Below are 24,309 nucleotides of genomic sequence, written 5' to 3'. Positions count from 1 at the left end.
CTCGGTGCAATACCTTGAACAAATTCTGTCCTCAACAAGAGGGTGAGGCAGAATGACAGAGGTAAGGATTGATTACAATTCGAATAAACTCTTTTGTTACATAACCAGGCCTCTGCCAAGCTGAGCTAGTGCCCAGGGCTCTCACTGACAACGATTGAGTTCTTCAGGAGGGTGTAATGGGGCATTAGAGTCTTATTGTCTTCTAGGAAATAACTGCTCCAGTACTCATGGATTCTCAAATGCAATGTCATGTTCTTCGGAGCTAGAACATGTTATTTTCTGTTTTTACAGTTTTATGAACTGTAATCATCATCTTCCCGTTTTTATAATTACAGAATTAATCAGAGTTGTAATGAATCACTGTAACTTAATCACAGCCTGGTGACAGGTAACTGCCATTGGAGAAATTGGTCATGCTGGTACTCACACAAATATTGTAATGTTGTTGTAATAACGATGGTGAAAACAGGCTGTTTTTTACTGTTTTTATTTGACTGTTAACATACTAAACTAGCATTCCTGTGTCAACAATAAAGTGAATATAATTGACAAGTGGGAAGGGGGACATTATAGGTCACCTAAGCTGCTGCAGGGCATCCCAGGCTGTGATAGACAACAACAACAACAACAACAACAACAAAAAGAGTGAACAATTATCATAAAAAAACCTTTGATCATATGCATGGACCTAATAAAGGGCAGCTCCTCTCCTCTGACACCCTGCCAGTTATTGTATGCATGGTTGCACGTGTGTATTTTGGAACCTACTGTGTACAGATCCTTTTTGCATGTGTTTATTTTAACTGCAACTGTATAAAAACAACAGAATGAGTCTCCCTTTGTAAAGTGTATTATTATTCTTATATATCTTGATCTGTGACCCTGTAAAATTAAGTTTGCGACCCGCTTGTCCCAGGTTGCACAACGCATGTCAACGAGAGTTGGCCAATTAACCCAAAGACTAACTTTTTTTTCTCCAAGTGTTATATTTGGAGCTTTTCAGATCTTAGGTCCTTAAAATGTAAAATCATTCAGTAACTCAAAATGTAATTAAATTACACTAAATTGCAGGTGTATGTTTTATACTATATTGTCAACTTACAGCGTTTTTTGACAGCAAACTGTAGCAGAAAGGAGGGGGGGGGGGGGTCACACCACTTTTAAGCATGTAGCAACATGATCCATTTCAATTGCTTTTATTAGTTTTATAACCAATAGAATACACATTTCCAACAAAATATTTGTTAATCAAAAGATGTTAAAGAACTGGAAAATTCTTTTTTTTATGCAATCAAAAATACTGATTTATTAGTGTCTTCTAAAAACAGAGAGGAAACCATGCAGAGTTCCTAAGGCAACGAGATTTATCACTGAATACTTCACATTTTGGCTTCAGGGTAAGGGTATATGAATTCAGCAATTACCTTGCCTGGCCCGGGAATACTTCATAATAAAATGTGCAGCTGTCTCCCCAAATGGATGTTCTCAGTATTATATATTCACAATTACCATTTCATTACAGATTCAGGTTCTTTATTAAAAAACATGTTCAGAGATGCCCAGTACAGTCAGGTGGTAAAGATTTCCAGAGTATGATAACTGCAGATTTGTATGCATCGTCTCACTAAAAACACCTATTGCACATTCTCAGTAACCAAATACCAATTATTAATGAAACACCTGAACTACCAGCAGAGAGAATGTACTGCAGCATTATACAGCCTTCGTCTATTTAAACTCACAAATCACAAACTTGGACAGAGACCAAAAGTGATTAAAATAAGACAATACAAAGATATCATGACATAAAGATGTTGTCTTACCTCCGATCACAAGCACCTTCCATTAGTGCGAGAACCAGTTCAAATAGACTGATAGTTTCCCTTTGAATTATGTCGTCTTTCAGTCAGGACCAAAATAATGGTTGCGAGATTAAACTAAAAAAAATTGTATTTCATGATTGCTTACTCCTTTGACCTCTGTATACTGTAGTTATAGCATTTTGAAATCCTTTGTGCTCTCCACATACAGCAGATATGTGGACCCCGGCCAACAATTTCAATGAAATGTTTTTAATCAGTTTCCTATAATTGATTTCTCTTAACTTCAATCCTTTTGTATTTCTCCAACATTGACCCTTTGAAGGGATTAAGCTTTCTGTCCTCTGGCTCTCTTTACATCAATAAAGTACCCAGTGTCTCTAATCTTATGGATGGTAATGAGATTTATCCCATCAATAAATGCATCAGTCTTAAAAACGGCAGCATCTAGTGCTCCGACTGGTTTTATTGGAATCTGAATATTCTGTTGTTTAAGACAACATTGATAAGTTCGACTGACTAAATGGAATACGATGATTATAGTTTTCTCTAAGAAACCAACTGAGAAATTATAGATAGTTACAGTTCTCTCAAAACTCAGACAGACATGGCACAACAGCCATAAGGCAAAAATAGTCATAAGTAGTACACAGTGATATTTAAGTATGCAAATTCGTTATGTTGTTTACAATTTTGTTTAATAGTTGTATTTTAGGTTAGTCTGACGCTGCTAATTACAGATACAAAGAAAACACAGCATATGGCACTTCTCGCGGCAAACAAAACTGGCATTTGCTTCCATTAACACTTTTTAAATATCAGGTCTGCCAGGTCAAAATATGCTTGAATGACAGTCCATGAGAGTATTAATCGAGATGCCATTAACTCAAAAGAAGGTACTTTAATGTTTCTTGTAAACATGTTGGTTTCGGAAGAGCCTTACAATATGAGGGAAGATATAAGTCTGAAGAACCCCTCAACATCAAACTGCATTGGCCCGAGTATACTGGAGCATTCAATAAAAGTACCACGTAGACCATACACTTGCCTGCCAAATCTTCCAGTGGTGAAATCCTAATACTCAGACATTGTTCATATCCACCAGTTTTTCCCCCGTTTCCATTTTCCTGAGTTCACTTTCAAGGAGTTTTGGTGACATTGGCCCAACTGGGAAATTCATTAAGATTGAACATGGCCACCCCCCACGTGTTAATGGCAATGTTGATGGTTATGACTCCAAGAATGTTCAGAATGAATCCAGCTTTGGCCTGGAAAAACGAAAAAGTAAAACAATGAAAATAAACGTATATTTTCGATCTGGTTCAAGGCAAAACAGTGTTTTGACAAAAAACTATCAGAGTAGGTATTAATACCAATTTGTCTCCCTGAGCCTAGTATCCATGGTAATATGCAGGTTATTGTCTGTATACAAATAGATAATAATGATCAGATATAAGGATTTATATAAGCTGCTGCCCCAAAAACTAGAAATGAGCCTTTATCCAAACTACTGTATGCATGTCAATACGCTCACTTAAAGAGTCTCTATCTTTCCCAAAATATCTTACCATGTCTAGGACTTTGAGGTTGCCGTAGGAGAAGGCGATGGCGTTGGGTGGAGTGGCTACGGGCAGCATGAAAGCCAGCGAGGCAGAGATGGTGCAGGGGAACATGACGTACAGTGGGTGTATCTTGATGGCGGTGGCCTGGATTCAAACATTTAAAAAAGACATTCACACATTCCAAATAGGCAAGTGAAAAACGTTTAGTTTTTAAGCTTGGGGATGCTGAACTTAATGTTTGTGAATGTCTCCTAATGTCAACCAATACGATTAAATACGCAGTGTTATGTTCTGTCTTACCATTGAGGCCAGTATTGGCAGGAACAGAGTGGTGGTGGCAGTGTTGCTGGAACATTCAGTAAACATGGCCACCAGCAAGCACAGCAGGAAGGAGATGGCAAAAGGAGGGATGCTCTGCAGCGGTATGAGACTTTCTCCAAGCCACAAAGAAAGTCCAGATTTCTTTGTGCAATTTGGGAATACACATATGAGCGTCCGAACAATTGTAAAATGCATTATCTTTCAGAAAGTTGTGAACTTGATGATCAAATACATTACCTCACTTCCATGTGCCAAGGCAAAACCTCCTCCCAGAAGCAAAAGAATGTTCCAAGGCATCTTTTCATGGACAATGTCCCAATTAAGCAGAGCTACAGGGGCTTCAGAAGAGGCCCCTGTAAGGACAAGGAGACAAGGAGACAAGGAAGTACATCTTTAAAGCTGACAGTATCATTTCAGTTATTGGTTAGGGCAGTCATAAATAAGTACAAATCTAATCCAACTATAGAAAAGCCAAGGTTGTATTGCCCACTGATAAGATGAAGTGACCATAAAGGAGTTCTGTAAAGATACAAATCAAATCTTATAAAAAGGTAAGCCATTCAAATATAATACAAATGTGGTGTTGTAATGTGATGTTGGATTCCTTCTTCTAAGCAGTTTTTCTCTTTTCCAAAGTGGACTTTGGCACCTCAAAGTCTGACACAATCATTAACACACTCTTACACTCTTCTGTGTACAAAACACTGTTTTTCCTCTTTATGACAGGTAAAAGAAAAGCACTAGTTGCCTATAGGCAGGAGCAGGACACGCTTAACTTAAGTTACAACGGGAGAAAAAATTGATTAATTGATAGAAAAGTCATTTTTCTAAGTAACAGCACAGCATGTACTGTTGCACAGGCTTGACCTCGGGGCTATCAGGCTACAACTCAGGAAGCAGATGGGATAACGTTTATTATAAAACGCTGAATCAGCGAGATGAGTTTTCACAGGCAATAAAAGACATTGACGGTGTCTTTGTTGTAGTACACAGAGAGAAAAGACAGACATGCTTATAGAACTGCATATTATTGAATGTTATGCAATAGTGAATTAACTCTTCATTGTGCTGTATGGACCTGCACAGAAAGAACCACAAATATCAGGTACCTGCCGTCTTGTCTTAACATCTTATCCTCTTAAAAAAAAATCCCAATTGTATTAACATTGCTCAACAAAAAGAAAGCATAAACATGAAAATAGAAGTTTACTACTTAACATTTTTGTTTTAAGAGAAGAAAATCCTTTCATGTCATTGCTCAACATGTAATCCTCAAAAAGGTCTGTGGTCAACATGTTTATTCACCTTTCTAAAATAAGACATTAAGACATGTGGAAAACATGCCGGCTGACTTACCATCCTCTGACCTCCCGCAGCATCTTGGCAGTTTAGATGGGATGCAGAAGAAGAGTGCTGACATTAAAATGGCCACGGTGCCGTCTGTGACGTACCTGATGAGAAACACGTATTTAAATATCTGTGTTATGTAGTACCGACACAAAAATACTTAAGCTACTATTTTGTGGCTAGCGTCAAGATCAAAGATAAAAAAGGCAGTATCATTTAAAGTTAATGAGACAGTATCAATAAGAACCATCTATGTCCAGGCAGTGATTTATATTTAATCATGTTCCCTTCCTTATTTCCTTCTCCAACACTGGGCCATCCCTGGTTAACTCCTCACCTCTTCACTTTCTTATAAAAAGCCATGTGACAAACAGTTTTTCTTACTCACGTTTTTTCTTTGTTGAAGAGCACAGTGGCCCAGCCGGGTATGAACCCAGGTTCCCTGGTAAACCACAGAACAACCAGCAACGTGAAGATGGTCAGCACACAACCCTCAGCGAAGTTCATCCTGCCCAACTTTTTGTACTCATCTTTGATTACCTGGAACGCCTCCCTGTCTCCTTCTTTCTTGGTGCCACATCCAAATGTGCTTTTAAGGCTGCAATAACACAACGTGAAAAGCACTGCTTATATGGTTTCAATCAGGAAATATCGGACAGAGATTAGGTACATTACATGAAACTTACTTGAAGCCTAGGAACATAAACTGCAGCCACAACCAAGACAAGGCGAGCATTAGCACCATGTTGGGGAAGGAGAAGCCGAACCAGCTTGCAAAGTTGATTACGCCTCCATTATCTGGAAAGAGTCTGTTGATTATCGAAAGAAAACATTAAAATCAGAAAACAGCACAACCTTAAAACCTGGAAGTTGGTTGCAAGTAGATAGTAAATATTTCAGCTACAGAAAGGATGACAAAAAGGTACTTGATCATCATCTTGTGTAAATTCCAGTTTTTTGTTCAACTGCTTTGTTAAGTATATATATATTGTGCAATCAAAATATCGCTATGTCAGTTTCTTCCAATATTGTGCAGCCCTATACAGTATGTGCGAGTTGTGTGGGTATTTGTGTATGTGCAGGACGTACTCATCAATCTGGCCTTTCATAATGACGTTGGGTGTTGTTCCGGTGAGGGTGGCCGTCCCACCGATGCTGGCAGCGTAACAAACACTCAGACTCATGCCTTTCGTCAGCTTCGTATACTTCTGCTCAGTCTTCAGTCTGCGCTGCTGGGCCTCTAGACCTTCACCATTAAAAAAATACATCTTATCTGTTGCATATTGAATGTCATTTTCTGTTCTGGGCTTCCTTGCTTTACCAGTTTCTGTAATTGTTTAATGCAGTGAGGAGAAAGTTGCTATTGTATTTCAATTGTTCTTTGAATGTTTAGTTGGACACATATCTTTACCAAGACTCGTTTTGCTGAGATCTTGGGTGACTTAACCAAACTGCTTGAAAATGTTCATGTTAAAACAGGGCCAACACTTTTTTTTAAGATTTGTATTTTTACCTCATGCTAATCACAGTCAGAATACATTTGACCTGTACTTTGGCACTTTTATTTCTGATCTTTGTTTTCTTTGATTTTTCCTTTTACTATTTTAAGCTAGACTATTACTTAAAAGACAAAAGGTAAAAAACATACTTGATATTATGCTATCTTTATCTGCATCTGCAAAACACCATAAGAACAAAAACATCAAAAACAATAACAACCAAAGAGTTAAGAAATAGTAGGCTATAGTACAAAATATATGGACACTGCCACACACCCAAATTGATGGTGTTTTCCTTTGATTGGAGTTCTTTGCTCATTTTGGCATCACCCATCTCAAATGCCTGGTTATCCAGACCATTGTTTGCAGCGGACATGTTAAACTCCCTCTCTTCAGCGTTGGCCTCTGTGTCACACAGCTGCTGCAGCACAGCGTTGGCTATGGGCAGCATCATGGCTGTGGAGGCCGTGTTACTGATCCACATGGATAGGAAGGCTGTGGTGCCCATGAAACCGATCATCAGACTGTAGAGGATGCAAAACAAATGATTAGATGGAAAGTTGAAGTTTGAAAAAAAAAAACCTTAGAGAAAAAGCAAAGAAATGTATTGATAATGCCAAAAGAATATGAACCCTCTCAAACACAACCTTTTCAACCCCCTCCACTACTCTGTGAAAACTTTCCACAAGATAAGGTTCAATGATTTTATTAGGGATTTTATTAGTCATTAGTACATAGCTACAGTGTAGTTATGTTGATGAAAATCTTAGGTCACAGGCTCCACCAACAGTGCAACACAAGGAAACAGATACACAGAAAAAATAGTGCAAGTAAATTAAAATTAAAAAAAAGATAGTGAAATAGTAGGTACCTGGCCACAGATTTAGCACAATAAAATACAGCTCACAGTTAATCAGTTAATCCCGAAGGTGTGGGATGGACTTGAGGTCAGGGAGGTGTGACGTTGCTCAAAACAACAACAACACTAACAGAGATACCTCTTCCATTCTTAACCTTTAAACAAGCTTGTAAATTATAGGATTTCCATCATTTACAATTAAGTCAAGGAAAAAAAAGGTAAAGAAATAAAAAAAAAACAATACTAAGCGAATCAATTGCAGACTGATGTGAGTTTCAGATCATCATTTAATTGTCCACATAGTTTGTATTGTAGCTGCAGTGCAATTGAAATGTGCAGGTATGAAAAACTATACGTTGCTTACAGAGATGGCTTCACCCCCACAATAAGCAGCACTTGAAGGGCGATTCTCCGGTGCAGGTTCCAATGCTCAACAGCAATGGCCACCAGCAGCCCACCAATAAAGAGCATGTTGGAGTCTTTCAGATACTGGATACAAACCTGGATAACAGAGGAAAAAACACAAATCCATGTCAACCCATTCCAACAAGAAATGGTTTATTAGAATGTGTGATTGCTGTAGAGAATGGAGATACCTCGTTTGATTCCATGACGCCCATCATGGGAAAGAGGATGACGGGCAGCAGGGCGGTCACAGCCAGAGGGATACACTCCGTGCACCAGTACAGCGCCATGAGGATAATTACATAACCACATTTTGCCTCCTGTAATGACAGACAATGACTGTGATGCTTAAAAGTGTTAATACACAGTATGCGTATACTATATGTTACATATTATCTACATAAATGCTGTGATGCACTTGACACATGTGTACAAGTGAGATAACCTTAATATGCCTGTTAGCAAGTACAAACCCACCATAAACTGCTCAACCTTGGCTTACATAATATAGTTCAGTTAGCATAGTTAACCATTACCCAATAACTTTTGAAACTATCTTGAGTTAATCCTCTAGAAAATACTTTTGTTTTGTTTCCTTGCTGTTGAAATGTTGCAGTTAAAACATTTGCAGCCACTCAAATAGAAATGACATGATCAATTTCTTAGTCATAATAACTTCCTGCGTTTACCTTGAATATGTCTGGAACTTATATCTTAAAACAACTGCTGCTTGATTAAGATGACAAAGGTCAAACAATAAGGAAAAAACATAAACTCTTACATTTAATGACAGTTCCCTGTGTTTTATTGGGTTGCTTTTTACAACAGCTGAACACAAAGAAGAAAAGGGAACATAAATCTTGATTATTTCCCCACTTTTTCATTCATCATAGTAAATGATCACATAGTGCAGAGGGTCTTTGATGGAGTCGTCTTATTGAAGTAAGACTTGTAAAGAAACAAATGTCCAGAGGCAGAGACCCCTAGTGGAGTGGAGGGGGTCGTAACACTGGTTTAGCATAACGATGAAACCGCTTCAACACTCTGAGACCTGTTACAGGAAGAAAGGCTTTAGCTGTTCCTGGGTTTGAGTGCCAAAGCCAAGATAGTGGTAGTTCAAAAGTGTTTTTACTATCAGGACACCTGATAATATACATGATTAGTCCTGTCATCAGATCTGTTCTTTGATGTTTGACCTGTGGCTGTGTTTTGTTGAATAAAGGACAGACCGTCAAATCAGGATTATTTTGTATACGCAATAGGTCTAAGGTGAATCTAATACAGTATGCAATTGCAGCAATATTCGTTAAAGTCAAAATAATATTCTGTATTAAGTATTTTGTTGCTGCAGAGATGTCAGGTCCAACAAGATGTAGGCTATTCTAGACTTTAACAAAAAAAAATGTTGATTGCATTCCTCCAATATATTGAATCACAGCAATTACAATATCAGTATAGTTGCAATAAATGTAAAGTTTCCAACTGAATAATTCCTAAGTGAGGGTGGTTAAAGGGGTTTTAGAAGAAGTTTGTGCTCTACAAACAAATGGGTATATTAGAACTTTGGAGTAATGCAAGTAAACAAGCCACCCCTAATGGTCAGGTCCTCATTCTTAAATATGTCTGTAGATATGTCCTACAATATAAAAATACAAATATACATGTTCATTTTCTTACCGAGGTTGGGCTGATCAGGGGCAGAGGAAGAAGTAAAAGAGGTGTAAGGACTATCACAATGTAATTCCTATACTTCCACAGGCATGTGAGAATCCCAGCCATGAGCCACAAGGTGCGATGGACATCCAACGTAGAAAGAGAAGAAAAAAAAAACACCGTACTAGAACGTACAGGCACAGTATATATATATCAGAATATATAGTACGTCACACTGAAAAAGATTAAAAATTAACTTTAGTGGTCTGCATGTAGAGGGAGTGTTTCCCTGTGGGAAAAAGGGGGTAGCTAAGATTCTAGATTTGGTAATGACCAGGAGAAAAATTAACCTTTTCACCACTGCTTTTAATACGTGATTAGTGTTTTGTGGTATGTGTTTTTGGCATGCTATTTTTGTGATCGTCTTACTGTAACTTATATAGTTTGTAAATTGCATGCATTATTATAAAAACAATAAATGTGTATAATGAAAAAAACTAGATTTTGACATGTAGTAGGCTTACACTGACACTATTTCACACTAATTGAATTTAGTTTAGATTCCAACAACTGCAACAAAGAGAAATCCATGATTTTAGTGAAGGAAAAGGCCTTTCCTTTAATGGACGGCAGTAGCTAAGTATTTAGGAACCTGGATTGGGAACTGAAAGTCCAGAGCGGACCAAAATTACAGAATGTTGACTGGTAGCTCGAAACGTGACAGTTCCCCACCTGGCCACTGTCCAGGTGTTACTCTGCCACCTCTCCATAAAACATAAGAGTGTGTGTGTGTGTGTGTGTGTGTGTGTGTGTGTGTGTGTGTGTGTGTGTGTGTGTGTGTGTGTGTGTGTGTGTGTGTGTGTGTATGTGTGTGTGCGTGTGTGTGTGTGTGTGTGTGTGTGTGTGTGTGTGTGTGTGTGTGTGTGTGTGTGTGTGTGTGTGTGTGTGTGTGTGTGTGTGTGTGTGTGTGTGTGTGTGTGTGTGTGTGTGTGTGTGTGTATTTCAGGCCTGTGTGTATTTCAGGCCTGTGTGTAATTACAAAATAACACCAGAGATTAACTGAATTTCCCCGCAGGGTTAATAAAGCTGATGATTATATTATACTCTTTGGCGCATGTGTCAGCCCTGTGGTTGTCTGCCAGAAGCTGGTATTGGTTTAATTCAATTTTAACTTGACGAAGGACTTATGTCATAACAAATGTGGATCTTGAGGTATCACATAAACAGGCTGAACAAACGTAAGCCGCATCAGAAAAAACATAGATTACCTATTTAATTGAATTCAGTGTTTTAAGTTGATTTAATCATGTAGTACAGTTTATTTTAGATAGGAGGATAGTTGGGCTTCATGTAAAACGTTGTTTTGCTGACAGCAATGACAAACCCTTACAATCCCATAATAACTAATGGCACGAAAAAAAGCAGTCTTTTGTAATAGTTAGGAACAAAGACCTCTAGTGGCAAAATATCCATATTACGTTGTTACGATGTTTAGCCCAAAAATAAACAAAAAGAGGAAATCATAACTACTACTGAATGTGCCTTTTTGTAACTAATAAAGTGATACGTCTGTTCTAAAGGGCAATCTGGAAAAACAAAGTCACACTGGCTAGATAACAGGGTCTATGGCCTTGTAAACAGGTTGTGTCGGATAACTTCCAAAACAGTGTTGTAATTCCAAAGAAAAACCTGGCACAGAGGCTGAAATGTAAACCAGATCCTCCTACCGTGTGTGTGTGTGTGTGTGTGTGTGTGTGTGTGTGTGTGTGTGTGTGTGTGTGTGTGTGTGTGTGTGTGTGTGTGTGTGTGTGTGTGTGTGTGTGTGTGTGTGTGTGTGTGTGTGTGTGTGTGTGTGTGTGTGTGTGTGTGTGTGTGTGTGTGTGTGTGTGTTTTAAAGGTTAAATAGGTTTGCAAAATGGTGTGATGATCAATGTTTAATTACTTGTTGAAACCGTTGAAACCCTAAGAAGTTATATTAAAGATTGGTGAAAGTTACTGCACAAGAAAATATTTCATATTCATATATCATGCAGATTATGTATCATGCAGATTATGTATCCAGCCAAACTAAACTAAACTCAGGCCAAGAACAACAAAGTTATGCTTCTTTGAACAGAGGAGAAGGGTGTGTTAGGGTTGGTACAGTATAATTATTATTTGCAAAGACAGAAAAATAATAAGATATATTAATCATTAAATCTATAAAAAAATTTAAACTTTTTGCAAGATACTAGCTGTTTAACTGCAAATTGTTAAAAACAGAGGATTTCACACATATCTAGACATTTCAATCACACTACTACTTCGACTATAAGTACGCTTTGAAAGAGCATTTTATTAGTTTTATTAGTTATACCCTGGACGAATGGCATAACAGGCTTAAACCTAGGGCTGGCTTCTACATTTTCTATTTTCCACCAGATTGAGATACGTTTTCCCAGAGGGGCAAATACATGCCATTTGCACAACAAAATAAAAGTGCTTTATCCCTGTTCCTAATCAATGACATGTCACAGACTGTGAAAAAAAAGAACACCACCCTAGCCTTCCGTTTTTACGTAAAAAAATGACAGTGGCGTTATGTTAAGAAAGCGTTTTTAATTTGTTTATGGCCATTAAACATCATAGTGATTACTTTAAAGTGAGGTACAGCTTTAAATGTTTATCTTGAGGCTTAAAGTGGAATACCCTGCAAGTGCTGCATTCAAAATATTATTTAAGTACAGGTACAAAAGTAATGGCATAAAAATATACTTAAAGTATGTAAAGTATAAGAACTTGTTTTGCAGATTTGCCCATTTGAGAATAATATTATATGCTCTGATCATAATTATTGATGCAAAGCTGATGAAGGTGCAGCAAATTCCTTTGTATGCTGAAGGGTAACTTGTCGATTTACTCCAAGTGTAACTAAAGTCTTATTTAAGTGTTTATTAAATATAATTAAATTAATCCGAATCTGAAAAGTCATTAAAGGTATAAAAGTACACAATATACCTCTGGATTGTAGTACATAGTATTAGAAACACTCAAGTAAAGTAGAAGTCCTTCAAAAGTGGTACTTACGTACAGTACTTGAGTAAATAATCTACTATTAGTTACTTTATACCACTGACAGCAAAGCAGTATAGTCCCCCTCGTTGTCCAGACGGGGGTGCTGAGCTGAAGCCTTCAATGAGCCTCAGCCCAGTCTATGGCCTCAGCACGGAATCCTTTATTTTGCTGAGCTGGTAGCTACGTTTCCTTCCCACTAGTTTTATATCAGAAACCAGCAGCATAAACAAACTAGCATTAGCAGGAAAGGCTAGTTATTTACGGAGCTAGCTTAAAGAAAAGGGCTACTCAATGTTTCGCTTGTGTTCAGGCAATCTCAATATACAGTGAGTAAAGTTACCACGGTTAATGTTTACGCTGCCTGGACATGGACGAGCCGGACACCGCAGCGATTCTTCCCGGGGACGTTCTTACCGCCAGGGACGAGGAGACACACGACTCTGGGGACCACAAACATGACGCCGAAGTAGCGAGCACCGGCTTCATACGACCACCGTTTAGGGTTACATGCCCGGTGTCTGTGGAGCCGGTGCTGTTCCTCTCCATGTTTTCTCTGGCCTTGCAGGTGCCTCTGTCCACTCAGTACCTGTGGGACCGCATCAGCGAGGACCTCGGTTACAACGGCTCCAAGAGGTCGGGGTGCAGCAACGGTTCCGTGCCCCCCGACCCGCTGCAAACGGTAATGTCTTTAAACGGTTACTCAGCGGTAGTTAACGTCTTTTAACCGTTACTCATATTAAAAAATGTAAAAGACTCATTAAAAATGGTCTTTAATGGCAGTGGCAGTACATCAAATCGTGACATGGACTGAGGTTTACATTAGGGAATAACTATAACATTCACTTTATTGATTTATTTAAAGGAAGTGTGGGCAAATGCTATTTTCCTATGTAATCCCAGCACAGGAGTTACTTGGTCACACTTAATGGTCAAAATAAGAATGTAAATAGGCAGTAATAAACGTGCTATTTACTAGAACCCTAATGATGTGTTGTAATTAAGAACACAATACAATTAGAATGCAAAGGAAATGGGATTATGGGTTACAAACAGTAACATGATTCCCCTTTGTTTGCTGATGAGTGTAGTTAACCAGGTCCCATTTTTCTTTTTCTGCAGGAGGTGGAAATCTTGACTGCCCACTGGAACCTGTACATCAGTCTTGGGGGATTTTCTGTAGGCCTGTTTGTGGTGCCTCTGCTGGGCTCATGGAGCGACCTCGCTGGTCGAAGACCCGTCCTCATCCTCCCAAACATTGGCCTGGCCCTCCAAGCGGTGGTTTACCTGGTGGTGATGTACCTGAAGCTGCCAGTGGGCTACTTTCTAGTTGGCAGGCTGCTAAGCGGCCTTTCCGGGGATTTCAATGCCATCCTGGCAGGCTGCTTTGCATATGTGGCTGATACCAGCGACAGAAAGTCCCGCACCATCAGGGTGGCAATCTTGGAGGCTTGTCTGGGCCTTTCAGGGATGCTAGCCAGCATCATCGGAGGGCAGTGGCGGCGGGCACAGGGGTAAGAAATCTGTGTTGTTACTAATGATTGGACCATCTAGGATTGATTGCAGATAAAAATGCACAATCAAAAATCAATAGGTTTATCATGGTGAGTTTCCATTATAGTAATAATCATCGCAATATTTGTGGCAAGGATAATTGGGAAATTTTATTTTTCAATTGTCACAGTATACAAAGAAGTATCATTCACAACAATTGACTTTCTTTCAAAATCAAATCTATTTAGATTGACATTCATTTCCCTTATATTTGTACCTCTGTTTTTAGGTACATCAATCCCTTCTGGCTCGCCCTGGCCACAAACTTGGCCTCGGCTCTGTACGCTTACCTGTTCGTCCGTGAGTCGGTCGTGCCTGACCCCAGTGCCAAGCTCCTCACTTCCCACCACTATAAAGCTATCTGGCACCTCTTCTCAACAGGAGGCAGTACCAGTGACGCCGGCGGGACATTTCACAGATGCAAGCTATGGCTTTACATGCTGTGTTTCTTTCTGGTGGTGACCGTACACTTCGGCAGCAGGGAGTTATACGTGTTGTTTGAGCTGAGCTCCCCGCTCTGCTGGGGGTCGGCCCTCATTGGCTACGGATCAGCAGCTCAGAACCTGGCCTACCTCAGCAGTCTGCTGGGGCTGAAGATCATGCAGCGCTGCCTGGAAGACTCCTGGGTGGCTCTCGTGGGTCTGGCCTCCAACGTCATCGGGCTGGTGGTGTTCTCTGTCGCTGACACCACACAGCTCATGTTCACAGGTGAGAGAATCTGAAGTGGGGGGGACGATTTTGTTCTTGTTTTTCTATCTAAAATATTTTCTATTCTTGAATGAAATGAAGCAAAGAAATTAGTATTTATCAAACATATTTATCCTTTAACATGGCATGAAGGCATGATGTCGAGGAATACAAATCTATTTTAGGATTATCCATCACAGAAAAATAGTAGATTCAGTATCAGAGTGTAGCATGTAGTAGATTGCATGAATAATGAACATCATCTATAAAAGTTTACCCATGCAATGTAATGTGGATCTCAAGGATAGTAAAATGGTTGCACAATACTGTACCGCCATTTATGACAGAATAAGAACATACAGGAAGGATACATACATAAAAATGATGGAACATCATTTAAAACATTATCAATCAATGTGTTGTCCCCATTTCACATTGGACAGTATAACTTTTTAGCTGACACTGTTGGAGGCCTTTATTGTGCATCAAAGTTCAAATGTGTTTCTGTCACCAGGTTACGGTCTGTGTTTCCTGTTCATGGCTGCGACGCCTGTGCTCAGGTCAAAGCTGTCCAAGTTGGTCGGCCAATCAGAACAAGGTCAGTCACTAAACATGCATAAATCATACTTGTGTTTTTAAACAGGTGGATTTAACAAGGCAAACTGCAACGATTTCAAGATGTGACGATTGTTTTGAAGTCTATTGTTTTGTTCTCCTTTTTGTAATTGCACCAAATTGCTATTCTACAGTCTGGTTTAACTTGAACTGTTGTATTCATCAATAGTGTTTTTACTTTCCCCAGGCGCCCTGTTTGCCTCTGTTGCCTGTGTGGAGAGCTTGTGTTCCCTGGTGGGCAGTGGCCTTTTTAACTCCCTGTACCCAGCCACGCTGCACTTCATGAAGGGCTTCCCCTTCCTTTTTGCTGCCATCATCCTCTTCATCCCTGCTGGCATAATCGGGTGAGTGTTGCCTTATTGAACTTTCTTTGGCTTTTCTATTAGTGAATTGTAGTCATAAAAGCAATTGTGACCAAAAAGCATATGACAAAAGAATAATTCCCACTTTGCAAAATTAGTCATTCACCATTTCCATGTGTGTTTTTGTAGGACCCTGCAATGTTTGGACCAGAGGAGAGAAAACAGAGACTCCACAGCATCCTGACCTGAGGAGAAGCAGAGGGCAGGAACGTGTCAGAGAGCTAACGTTTGTCTTGGTGTCAGTCTATGAGGTGAGCAGCTCTGACATGCATCTGTCCATCAGTGGTCCTGGGAGAGACTTTAATCTCAACAGTGATAGGGTAGCTGACTGTTTCTTAACTGGCTCAATGGAAGAATTCTTACTAGTGTCACCAAAGGGATCAAGACTTTAGGATGAAGAATCAACCTCCTGGCTGAAATGACTTTAAAACCGCCACAAAGTGGAGAGGGGGATTTGTTAAATCTCTGCTGGCCCTTAAAACTAACCAGTCTTCTGATGTTTCAACATGACATTTATACAAATGGTGAACAGAACAAGGTTCGTAGCACATTTTATTTTGTGATTCTATATATTTTAAATGCAGTGTAATGTGTGCCAATGAAAATGCCTTATATTTCAATTAGAATGTATTAATACACACAACAGCTTAAGTGTTACGGTTGAGTGAAAGAAGCAGGACCCAAATGCAGATAACTCTGATTAACCTTTATTTCAAGGATAAAAAGAAAATAACTTGGACAAAAAACAGAACACTCACCGGTGAACTCATTCACAAACAAAAGACGAACCCACACTGAACACAGGAAGAGACAAGACTAAATACAGGGAGGGGTAATCACAAGACGAGAAACAGCCGGGCAGGGGAGGAGAAACACAAGGGCGACAGGTGAACACAATCAGACAATTAGACACACCAGGGAAACTAACGAGAGGGGAAAAACACAGGAAGAAGGACCAGACAATATACAAGAGGAAAACATGACAGGGAGAACAGCAAAACACCTAAAACAAGACATACGAAACGTGATATAACACAATAATCGTAACATTAAGGTGCTAACCAAAAGAGGAAAATCACAAACTCCTCAGTTGCTCCAAAACATTTCAAACAAGGGTGCAACCAAACTATGAGCAATCCACAGCAGAGACAGTGAAATAGGAGCTGCATGCCGGGGAATACCGGATTACACTTTGACCCTCCTCGCTCCATAGTGTACACTCCCTGAAGAGTCCCACCACCACAAACAACACAGGATAGTCCCAGAGCACAGGCCCAGCACCAGCATGCACACCGGGGTCAGGACTTATGCACAGAGAGGGAACAAGAGCTGCCAAATCATATTTAAAATGTTCGAAGGGAAGATAAAGAGGTTAGGTGAAGTATTAACCCAGCTACTGTGAATTGATCAACATGAGATTACTTTCTCAAAGCCATTATGCAAATGTTGGGGCAACAAAACTTTACCCATAAAAGGATAAATGTTTTTCCTATTTTTTGTCTATTGTGCATTATTTATTATAAGTTGCAACAGATGTATTTATGACATACAACTTGATCATGGTTTTGATAGTTTGTAATCATATGGTTAAAGGTAGGGTATGTAAGTTTGAGAAACCGGCTCGAGATCGCAAGAATTTGAAAATACACGACAGGAGAAAATCTGCCACTTCCTTATAGAGCCCCTCCTCCAACACACATATGACCAATGAGGGCACGAGATAAGTTTGTGCACAGATGGAAGGCTGACAGGCAGGTAGGCCATCCAGTTATTTTAGCCGGGCCGTAGTACTGTGCTTTTTACAGTACTACGGCTTCCACAGATGACATTTTTTTATGGATTTTTTGTCAAAGCACTGAAGATATTCATTGCTAAGAGCATTCCATGGAATATAACAAAAAGTGTATCCTCTCGAGCCGGTTTCTCAAACTTACATACCCTACCTTTAAATCTGTTTCTGTTTAAATGTCACACAATGATTAAGTGAGGATCAAATAAAGGATTTCAGTTGTTTATGTTTTTACAACACCCCTTCCATCATGTTTAAAATAAACGGACCAAATTCTATTTTCATTCAAACATATTGTTGGGTTTTTTCATTTAATTTGATTCTGTTTATTACACTGAGGAAACAAGGATAACATAAAAATAGCATAGCAGACACATTACTTCTCAGACTTAACACTGTGATCAATTCAACTTCAAGTCAGCAGCACTACATGATTAATGTTGTATCAGCACTCTACAAGCCACGCTGTAACACAGATGGGATCTTTTTCACATTCAAGAAGTAAACGGTGCATATTTGACTTCTGTGAGCTCATGTATGTATAGGTTGACTACAGAGTAGGAAAAGATCCTTAAATACTGGGTTTTTCTTGTTGCCTGTACACTGCTTGAACCTGTATTTGGTTAGAATAGGGAAGCAGTTATACAACATGTAGCTTTATACAATACTTCATGCCTCTGGTTTATATTGAGCCCACCATAGAAACTCTCATCAATTGACCACATCTCCTATAAAGTTTCTTAACTATGACAACTCAAACATAAAAGCACAAATGTCCGTAAAGTCAGAGACCTGCTTTGGTCATATGAATGTCCAATGTATGAGTTAAACAAAAAGTGATGGCATGATTTGTGATTATTAACCTCTTCAAAGATTGCGAGTGATGATTTTGCTGGGTTGCCAACAGCGGCTAATCTATCACAGTTATTTTCCTGAGAGACAGAAGGCATATACTGTACCTGATCACACATATACAGCAGAACGAGGGTATATCATTAAAGGCTTACAGTTTATTATATACAATCTGAAATCCCCTTTTGATTTTCATTTATTATTTGCATTATACTGCGTCAATTTATATCAGGGTCTTGTGTGAGCATAAACATAATCAGATTCACTTCACATGCATTTGGAGCAGGGGAAAGCTGCCGGCCTTTTCACCGTAGGCAATGTTGAATTTGGCATAATTTAAAGTCATTATAGCTGAAATCAAACTTCAAATGTCAGATTATTTCTTTTTCTGCCCTTCGGGTGCATCCTTGCAGTCGATTTGGTTTTGCTGTTCTTTCAGAAATCGTAGGATCTTCTCGATCGTGGCCTCCTGATATTCGTGGGACCATCTGTGTCAAGACAAAGGTAACAAGCAATTAAAACCTTAAGAAGAATTAAGCCCTGCATATAAAGCAGATACGTTCTCTAATGGATGTTTTACATGAATCACAACAACAATAAAAGCCCAATTACACAGTGCTAACCAACAAAATATTTGTACATTAAAGTTTTGGTTTAATTAAGTTTTAAGAGCAAGCAGTTACTCACTTGATGCCGTTGAAATTGAGAATTGACCTCATGTCCTCGGGCAGAGACATGGGGTCAGGCCACATGAAATTATCTGTGACAGGAACTATGTTCTTCTTCCCAGCCAAGGCGGTGACTATCTCCTGCAAGATTAATGAGCATTCCTTTGAGTCTATAAAAACTATAAAACACAAATGTTCTACAGATGTAATCAGGGAGGGGGATAGGGATTACAAACAAAATTCCCAAGCAGCTAAAGTATCAATATGAATCCAGAATACGATTAAGGTGCATGGGTGTGAAAGCTTTAAAGGTGACCTATCATGCAAAATGCACTTTTGTACGTCTTTTATACATGAATATGTGTCCCCGGTGTTCCAGGGAACTCACCAAGTGTCTGAAAACACAACCCTCTATTTTCCTCCATACCCAAATCTCTTAAAAAGGGGCTGCAACGGATCTGATACAAACTGATCCAGATTTGAACACTTCTATGACGTCACAGAAGTGGCGCTACGGCTATTGGGCCAACTCCACCAATCAGGAGGAGACAGCCACGGACATTGCCGTTGGAAAGCGCTGGAGACGCTGTAGTACATATGCCAGGCCTGTAGATGGTGCTGTTCTCACAGAATCAGCCCATGCAAAGACAGTGTTAAATTGAGCGAAATGAGGAATGGCTAAAATGCATGATCTGTTTGGTATTTTGAAAAATAAAAAGTATAAATATGCCTTATATAGGTATGGTCCTACACTATATTATTCAAATATAGCATGATAGGTCCACTTTAAGCAAAATGTTATACAATAAAGAAAAATTGAAAACTTCCAACCTTGTGCACCCAATCCTTCATGTCAGTGTCACCCATGCACTTGTCGAGTGCATTGGAGGACAGGACCAGAATGAAGTTACGCGCCCGCTGTACGCTCTGGATCAGTTTGTCCTCAAATTTTCCGGCCTCCAGCTTCTCCACATCTATAAAGACGCTGTATCCTCGGACCTGCAGGTGCACCTTCAGAAGGCTTGGGACAAAAATTAGAAATTACATTTTGTTGCATGTACCTTCTCTCGTTACTCTAAGTCTAATCTAACTAGAGCTGTAACAATTACACAACTAATCAATAAGATGAACTTTAAAAAAAAACATCCCCATCCATCTTTTAAGTAATTTTTCATTCATAATGTTTTGAGTTAGAATCCTGACCTTGCCAGCTGGGAGCCAGTAGTCCGACGGTAGCTGATGAAGACGTCGGGCCCTGCAGGCTGAGCATCAGTTTGGCACGGTTTTAAGGGCTTGTTGTTAGCTGAGAGAATCTTGGCTCTGTGGACGCCGTTGTCTATGTGGCAGTCGTTCTGGAGCTGCTGATCCGTCAGGCTCTTGAAGTTATTGCGATCCACTCCTGACTGGACCAGTCCGTAGGTGTACTGCCGGAAACGAGGGTCAACCTCCACTAACCAGTCAGCCATGTTGTTTGGGTCACATGTGGAGTAATTGGCATACGTCTTCAACACACACAGGTCTCTCAAAAACCTGCAGGATGAGACAGAGCAGCTGTCAGACCACTGTTACATGACTCATGTTGAAGGGTTTGTGGCACTTGCCTTTTGCGACTGAGGCCTGCAGTCATGCCCAGATCATGGCACAGCTCCTGGTCTGTGATGTTCAGCAGGAGGTCTCCATCTACTTGGAGCTCCTGTACAGCAAACATGTTAGAAATGTCTGACATAGTGTATAATATGTAGATCTTAATGCCTATATTATCTCTCTGTTGAGTAATAAAACATACCTGGAATCGGTCACAGTAGGCACTGAAGCCGACCTGCTGCAGCCAGGTCCGCACTTCACAGGTTTTCCAGTTGGGCACACATGACAGGATGCGTCTTGGCACTTCCTCTCCCATCACGCTCAGTGCCCGCTTGGCGAGGCCACAGGCTGTACCGTTACTGGAGTACATCACCATTTTTTTTAGGCTCTGCACTGCTCCAATCTCTTGAAATATCTTAAAATAAACACAAGGGTCCAAGGACAGAGGGTGTCGTATTCATATTCTGTACAAACTGTAAAATGCACTGAGACAAATATATTAGTATTGGGCTATATAAATAAACTTTGATTGATTGATTGACAAGGTAAAACTAAGTCACATCAAAGCTACCAGACAATTATACATAACATTTTGAGCTACATGTGGACAGTGATGGTACCTTAGTATTGCCCTGACGAGACTTGATGCTGGCCTCCACACAAAGGTAAAAGGCTGCAATGCACTTTCCTTCCAGTCTTGTGCCATCCAGTAATGGCAGAAAATGCTGCAGGTCAGCTGCTGTCCTGCCCTGCATGTTGTCTGAACTGTCCAACAAACTGCGGGCAAAGTCGTCCGGATCTAAAGATGCAATAAATGGCTCCACCAGCTCCAGGGTTCCAGATTTCACCACCTCTTTCTCAATTTCTCGGTTTGCAGCTAACACAGTCACAGCCAGACATGCGTGGAAGCGAATGATTTCATCCTCTTTGGAAAAAGCCAGAGGAAAAAGCCACTCAGCTGCCTGCTTCTCAATCATCCACCTCTGGCAGCGGTGGCCTCCGTACATGGCACAGTTTGCTAGTGCCACGGCACAGTGGCGCAGCACTGTGGGGTCTGTGCCGCGGCACCAGAAGAGGAGGGCATCCAGGGCCCCGTTAGAGATAAGGTGGACAGACGTCTCCTCAGTGTGTTTGAACATGTGCTCCAGGATCCCCGAGACACTGCGAGCCAGCTGTGCATCTTCCTGATGTCGAGTGAGGTTGAGGACGACCCCCAGACCCATACGGGCTACATAATCCCTGTCAACAGAAGTTTATAATATTGATATCAAATGTTGAGTAAGTCAATCAGACATCAAGATGTTAAATGTAAACATTTAAGATTCTCCTGAACAAACAGGTGTTTGCTTTTCAACTGTGAGGATGGGCTACCATTATTGTTTTGATGTCATGCTAACTGTGACCTCTTTTTTGTTGCCCGAGAATCAACATAGATATACAAATAGTAGACAGAATACTAACACTGCCTTTAAAATGTACAAGCCAATAAAAACAGCCTTGCTATTTTTGATAAACGTTGGTTATATATATATAGTTACAGTATGTCCTTGCTGAATCAGCTGGCATAAACATATTGCCTACTATTGTATTGCATTGCAGGATTGTACATTGTTTGTGTTATTTTATCAATCCCTAGTGTAGCTACACAAACGGATTGCATATGGTCCAATTAAGTACTAAAACACACACAACACATAACCTCATCATACACTGAACCCGTCAAAAATGTAATTACAGATTTGCATATTGCAGAGCTGCTGTATAATATTGTGAAGGTTGAAAAAGTAGCTTACCTGTTCTCTGAAGTCAGTATCTGCTCCAGCAGTTTTGCAGACTCATAGGTGATCTCCAGAGCAGGATTCTGCTGAAGCTGCAGCAGCAGCTCCAGGCCTCCATCCAGCCGGATCCTGTTGCAGATGTCCTCGGCCACCTGACGCCCTACAGTGGGCAAAACCCAGGCCTCCTCCACCAGCTGGAAGAGCTCGGCGATGGCCCTCCGTGTCTCATCTGAATCCGAGGTCTCGTGCGAGGACTTGAGCCTCTGGATGGCGCAGCGCAGGGCGGGGAGGGCGCCATCCAGAACCAGCTGGACATCGGCTCTGACGCCCGGAGACACTGCTTTTGGCTCGGATCCGGAGCCGCTCCTCCCTCTCTGCAGCCGGCTGACATATTCCGGGACTGTGAGTCTTTCTGAGCTGAACATGATGGAGAAATGTCGATAGAGCCTCCACAGGAAGAGCGTCAGAGACAAGAGCATCTACCCGCAGAACCACGTCCGCTTCCGTGTATGAAATGTTTTTACAAAGGCCTGTGAGAGATCTGATGCCTCGGAGAGATGCGCCAACCAAGGCCTGATATTAGATGTAAATCAAAAGTGACAGCTTTCACCAATTTGCATCACTTCTCTCTGGTCGATGTCATCCCTGGCAGTAATCTGTAAACACTGATCAGCAGATCTCGGGCCCGTCACAGTAAGCTTTCTCATAGTCAGGTGCTTCTTTGTCTCTTTTTTCCACACCGACCAGAAAACGACTTAAAGCGTTGACAGAATCGAAGGGTCTTAAAGAGGCAACTCCTCTGCGCCTCACAAAAAAAGTGGAGAGCCAATCCTCCTTGTTTCCTGGAAAATAAAACAAACTATTGTTGTCTGTGTTTGCAGACAAAGAAGATCTGTTCAGATTTTCTCCCTCCTTTTCTAACGCACTGTAGCGGCTCGTCTCCCTGCAGAAATACAAAATATATTCACACTCTGTAGTGTCTGCATCTATTGCATCCTCTGGTCAGCATCCACAGGCTATCTGTATCTTCAGGGGTCTGCACCGCCCACCGGCTCCGGATACTTCCCGGGATGAACAGGAAAACAAGTACCCCCTCCTCTTTGGTCCCTGCATCACAATCGGTCAGAGCTCTCTATGCTCAGGGATGTAAACACCGCAGGCCCCCTGCTGGAGGAACAGGAGAATAACCTCTGATTCACAGCTCAAAAACTCCTAAAATGTATTTTGCAACATTTCCGAGAAGACAATTAGCTCACACTAAATGTCTTGAAGGCTAAATTAATGCCGTACGGAGCACTGGCACAGTTAAATATATGTATTGGAAAAATAAAGAGATAATATGACACAGGTGCAGTACCACAAAAGTAATAAATATAATTCTCTCAATCAAGAAATCCATGCAAGCTTTACCCATATCTTTTGGCCATGTGAAACGTAAATGTTCCATTATTTTCTTGTTAGATTGGAAATTGTGAAATTTTAAGTGGATCCAGATATTAATTAATTAGTTGTAATGCCGCATGAGTTATGAATAAAAAAGGATGCATGTTTAGCCCACTTGGAATTTTAAAAATAACTTGTTTAAAAGTAATCACAATAATTATTAGGAAAAATATGACAAAATAAAATGAAAGCATGGAGAAAATCACATGGTTGCTTGAGACAAAATTGACTGTTCTGAAACCAGACAGAGGACTGTGATTCATGATTGAAATCATGGAGGCAACATGTGGAGGGAAGTCAGCTGACAAACTAATCTTTAATAGATTCTATAATAAAAATGTCCTTTCATTGCAGTGTACCATTTAGACCTTAACATTGAGAAATAAATCCAGCAGAATATGGAGTAAAACGTAGTGAATAAAAACAATTCAGAGACTTTGTTTCTGATGTCGGCCCTTGT

The 24,309-nt window shown here is 40.3% G+C and overlaps 3 protein-coding genes across 4 annotated transcripts; 1 reads left to right on the top strand and 2 right to left on the bottom strand.

Moving 5' to 3' along the window:
* Positions 1-471: 471 nt before the first annotated feature.
* On the bottom strand, positions 472-13,000 carry LOC307034804 (solute carrier family 13 member 2-like). Of its 2 annotated transcripts, none has more exons than XM_079673710.1 (13): positions 12,861-13,000; positions 8,005-8,133; positions 7,773-7,909; positions 6,826-7,073; positions 6,699-6,725; positions 6,140-6,296; positions 5,737-5,859; positions 5,439-5,648; positions 5,060-5,154; positions 3,941-4,056; positions 3,683-3,844; positions 3,389-3,526; positions 472-3,088 (listed from the first exon to the last, which is right to left on the bottom strand). In XM_079673710.1, exons 2-13 carry the CDS (start codon positions 8,101-8,103, stop codon positions 2,960-2,962), a joined length of 1,641 nt encoding a protein of 546 aa, XP_079529836.1. In that variant the 5' UTR covers positions 8,104-8,133; positions 12,861-13,000; the 3' UTR covers positions 472-2,959. The 2 variants fall into 2 exon arrangements, with proteins under 2 accessions (XP_079529836.1, XP_079529835.1); XM_079673709.1 differs by lacking the exon at positions 12,861-13,000 and adding an exon at positions 9,491-9,646.
* Positions 12,888-17,814, top strand: slc46a1 (solute carrier family 46 member 1; the record flags this gene model as incomplete). The annotated part of the gene is made up of 6 exons (XM_079673711.1): positions 12,888-13,199; positions 13,640-14,031; positions 14,301-14,779; positions 15,273-15,356; positions 15,561-15,717; positions 15,865-17,814. 6 exons carry the CDS (start codon positions 12,888-12,890, stop codon positions 15,917-15,919), a joined length of 1,479 nt encoding a protein of 492 aa, XP_079529837.1. The 3' UTR covers positions 15,920-17,814.
* On the bottom strand, positions 16,421-23,713 carry sarm1 (sterile alpha and TIR motif containing 1). The gene is made up of 8 exons (XM_079673708.1): positions 22,422-23,713; positions 21,249-21,867; positions 20,831-21,043; positions 20,646-20,737; positions 20,248-20,574; positions 19,876-20,065; positions 19,064-19,185; positions 16,421-18,864 (listed from the first exon to the last, which is right to left on the bottom strand). The coding sequence occupies exons 1-8, from the start codon at positions 22,883-22,885 to the stop codon at positions 18,753-18,755; spliced, it is 2,139 nt and encodes a 712-aa protein (XP_079529834.1). The 5' UTR covers positions 22,886-23,713; the 3' UTR covers positions 16,421-18,752.
* Between the last annotated feature and the right edge of the window lie 596 nt (positions 23,714-24,309).

The sequence above is a fragment of the Notothenia rossii genome (genome assembly GCF_949606895.1).
Source record: "Notothenia rossii genome assembly, chromosome: 4".
Taxonomy (NCBI): Eukaryota; Metazoa; Chordata; class Actinopteri; order Perciformes; family Nototheniidae; genus Notothenia; species Notothenia rossii.
Note: the sequence above shows the minus strand (reverse complement) of the source record. Positions and strands in the feature narration are given on the sequence as shown.

Bases quoted from the DNA above. Each gene is read 5' to 3' on its own strand.
- LOC307034804 (XM_079673709.1), bottom strand. From the start codon at position 9,592: ATGGCTGGGATTCTCACATGCCTGTGGAAGTATAGGAATTACATTGTG. The intron at 5,155-5,438 runs GTGAGTAAGAAA...GTTTCTCATCAG, and splicing joins CTCTTCAACAAAGAAAAAAC to GTACGTCACAGACGGCACCG. The intron at 3,089-3,388 runs GTAAGATATTTT...TCGTTTTTCCAG, and splicing joins ACCTCAAAGTCCTAGACATG to GCCAAAGCTGGATTCATTCT.
- sarm1 (XM_079673708.1), bottom strand. From the start codon at position 22,885: ATGCTCTTGTCTCTGACGCTCTTCCTGTGGAGGCTCTATCGACATTTC. The intron at 20,575-20,645 runs GCAAGTGCCACA...CTCATCCTGCAG, and splicing joins GCAGGCCTCAGTCGCAAAAG to GTTTTTGAGAGACCTGTGTG. The intron at 20,066-20,247 runs GTCAGGATTCTA...TTTTGTCCCAAG, and splicing joins ACTGGCTCCCAGCTGGCAAG to CCTTCTGAAGGTGCACCTGC.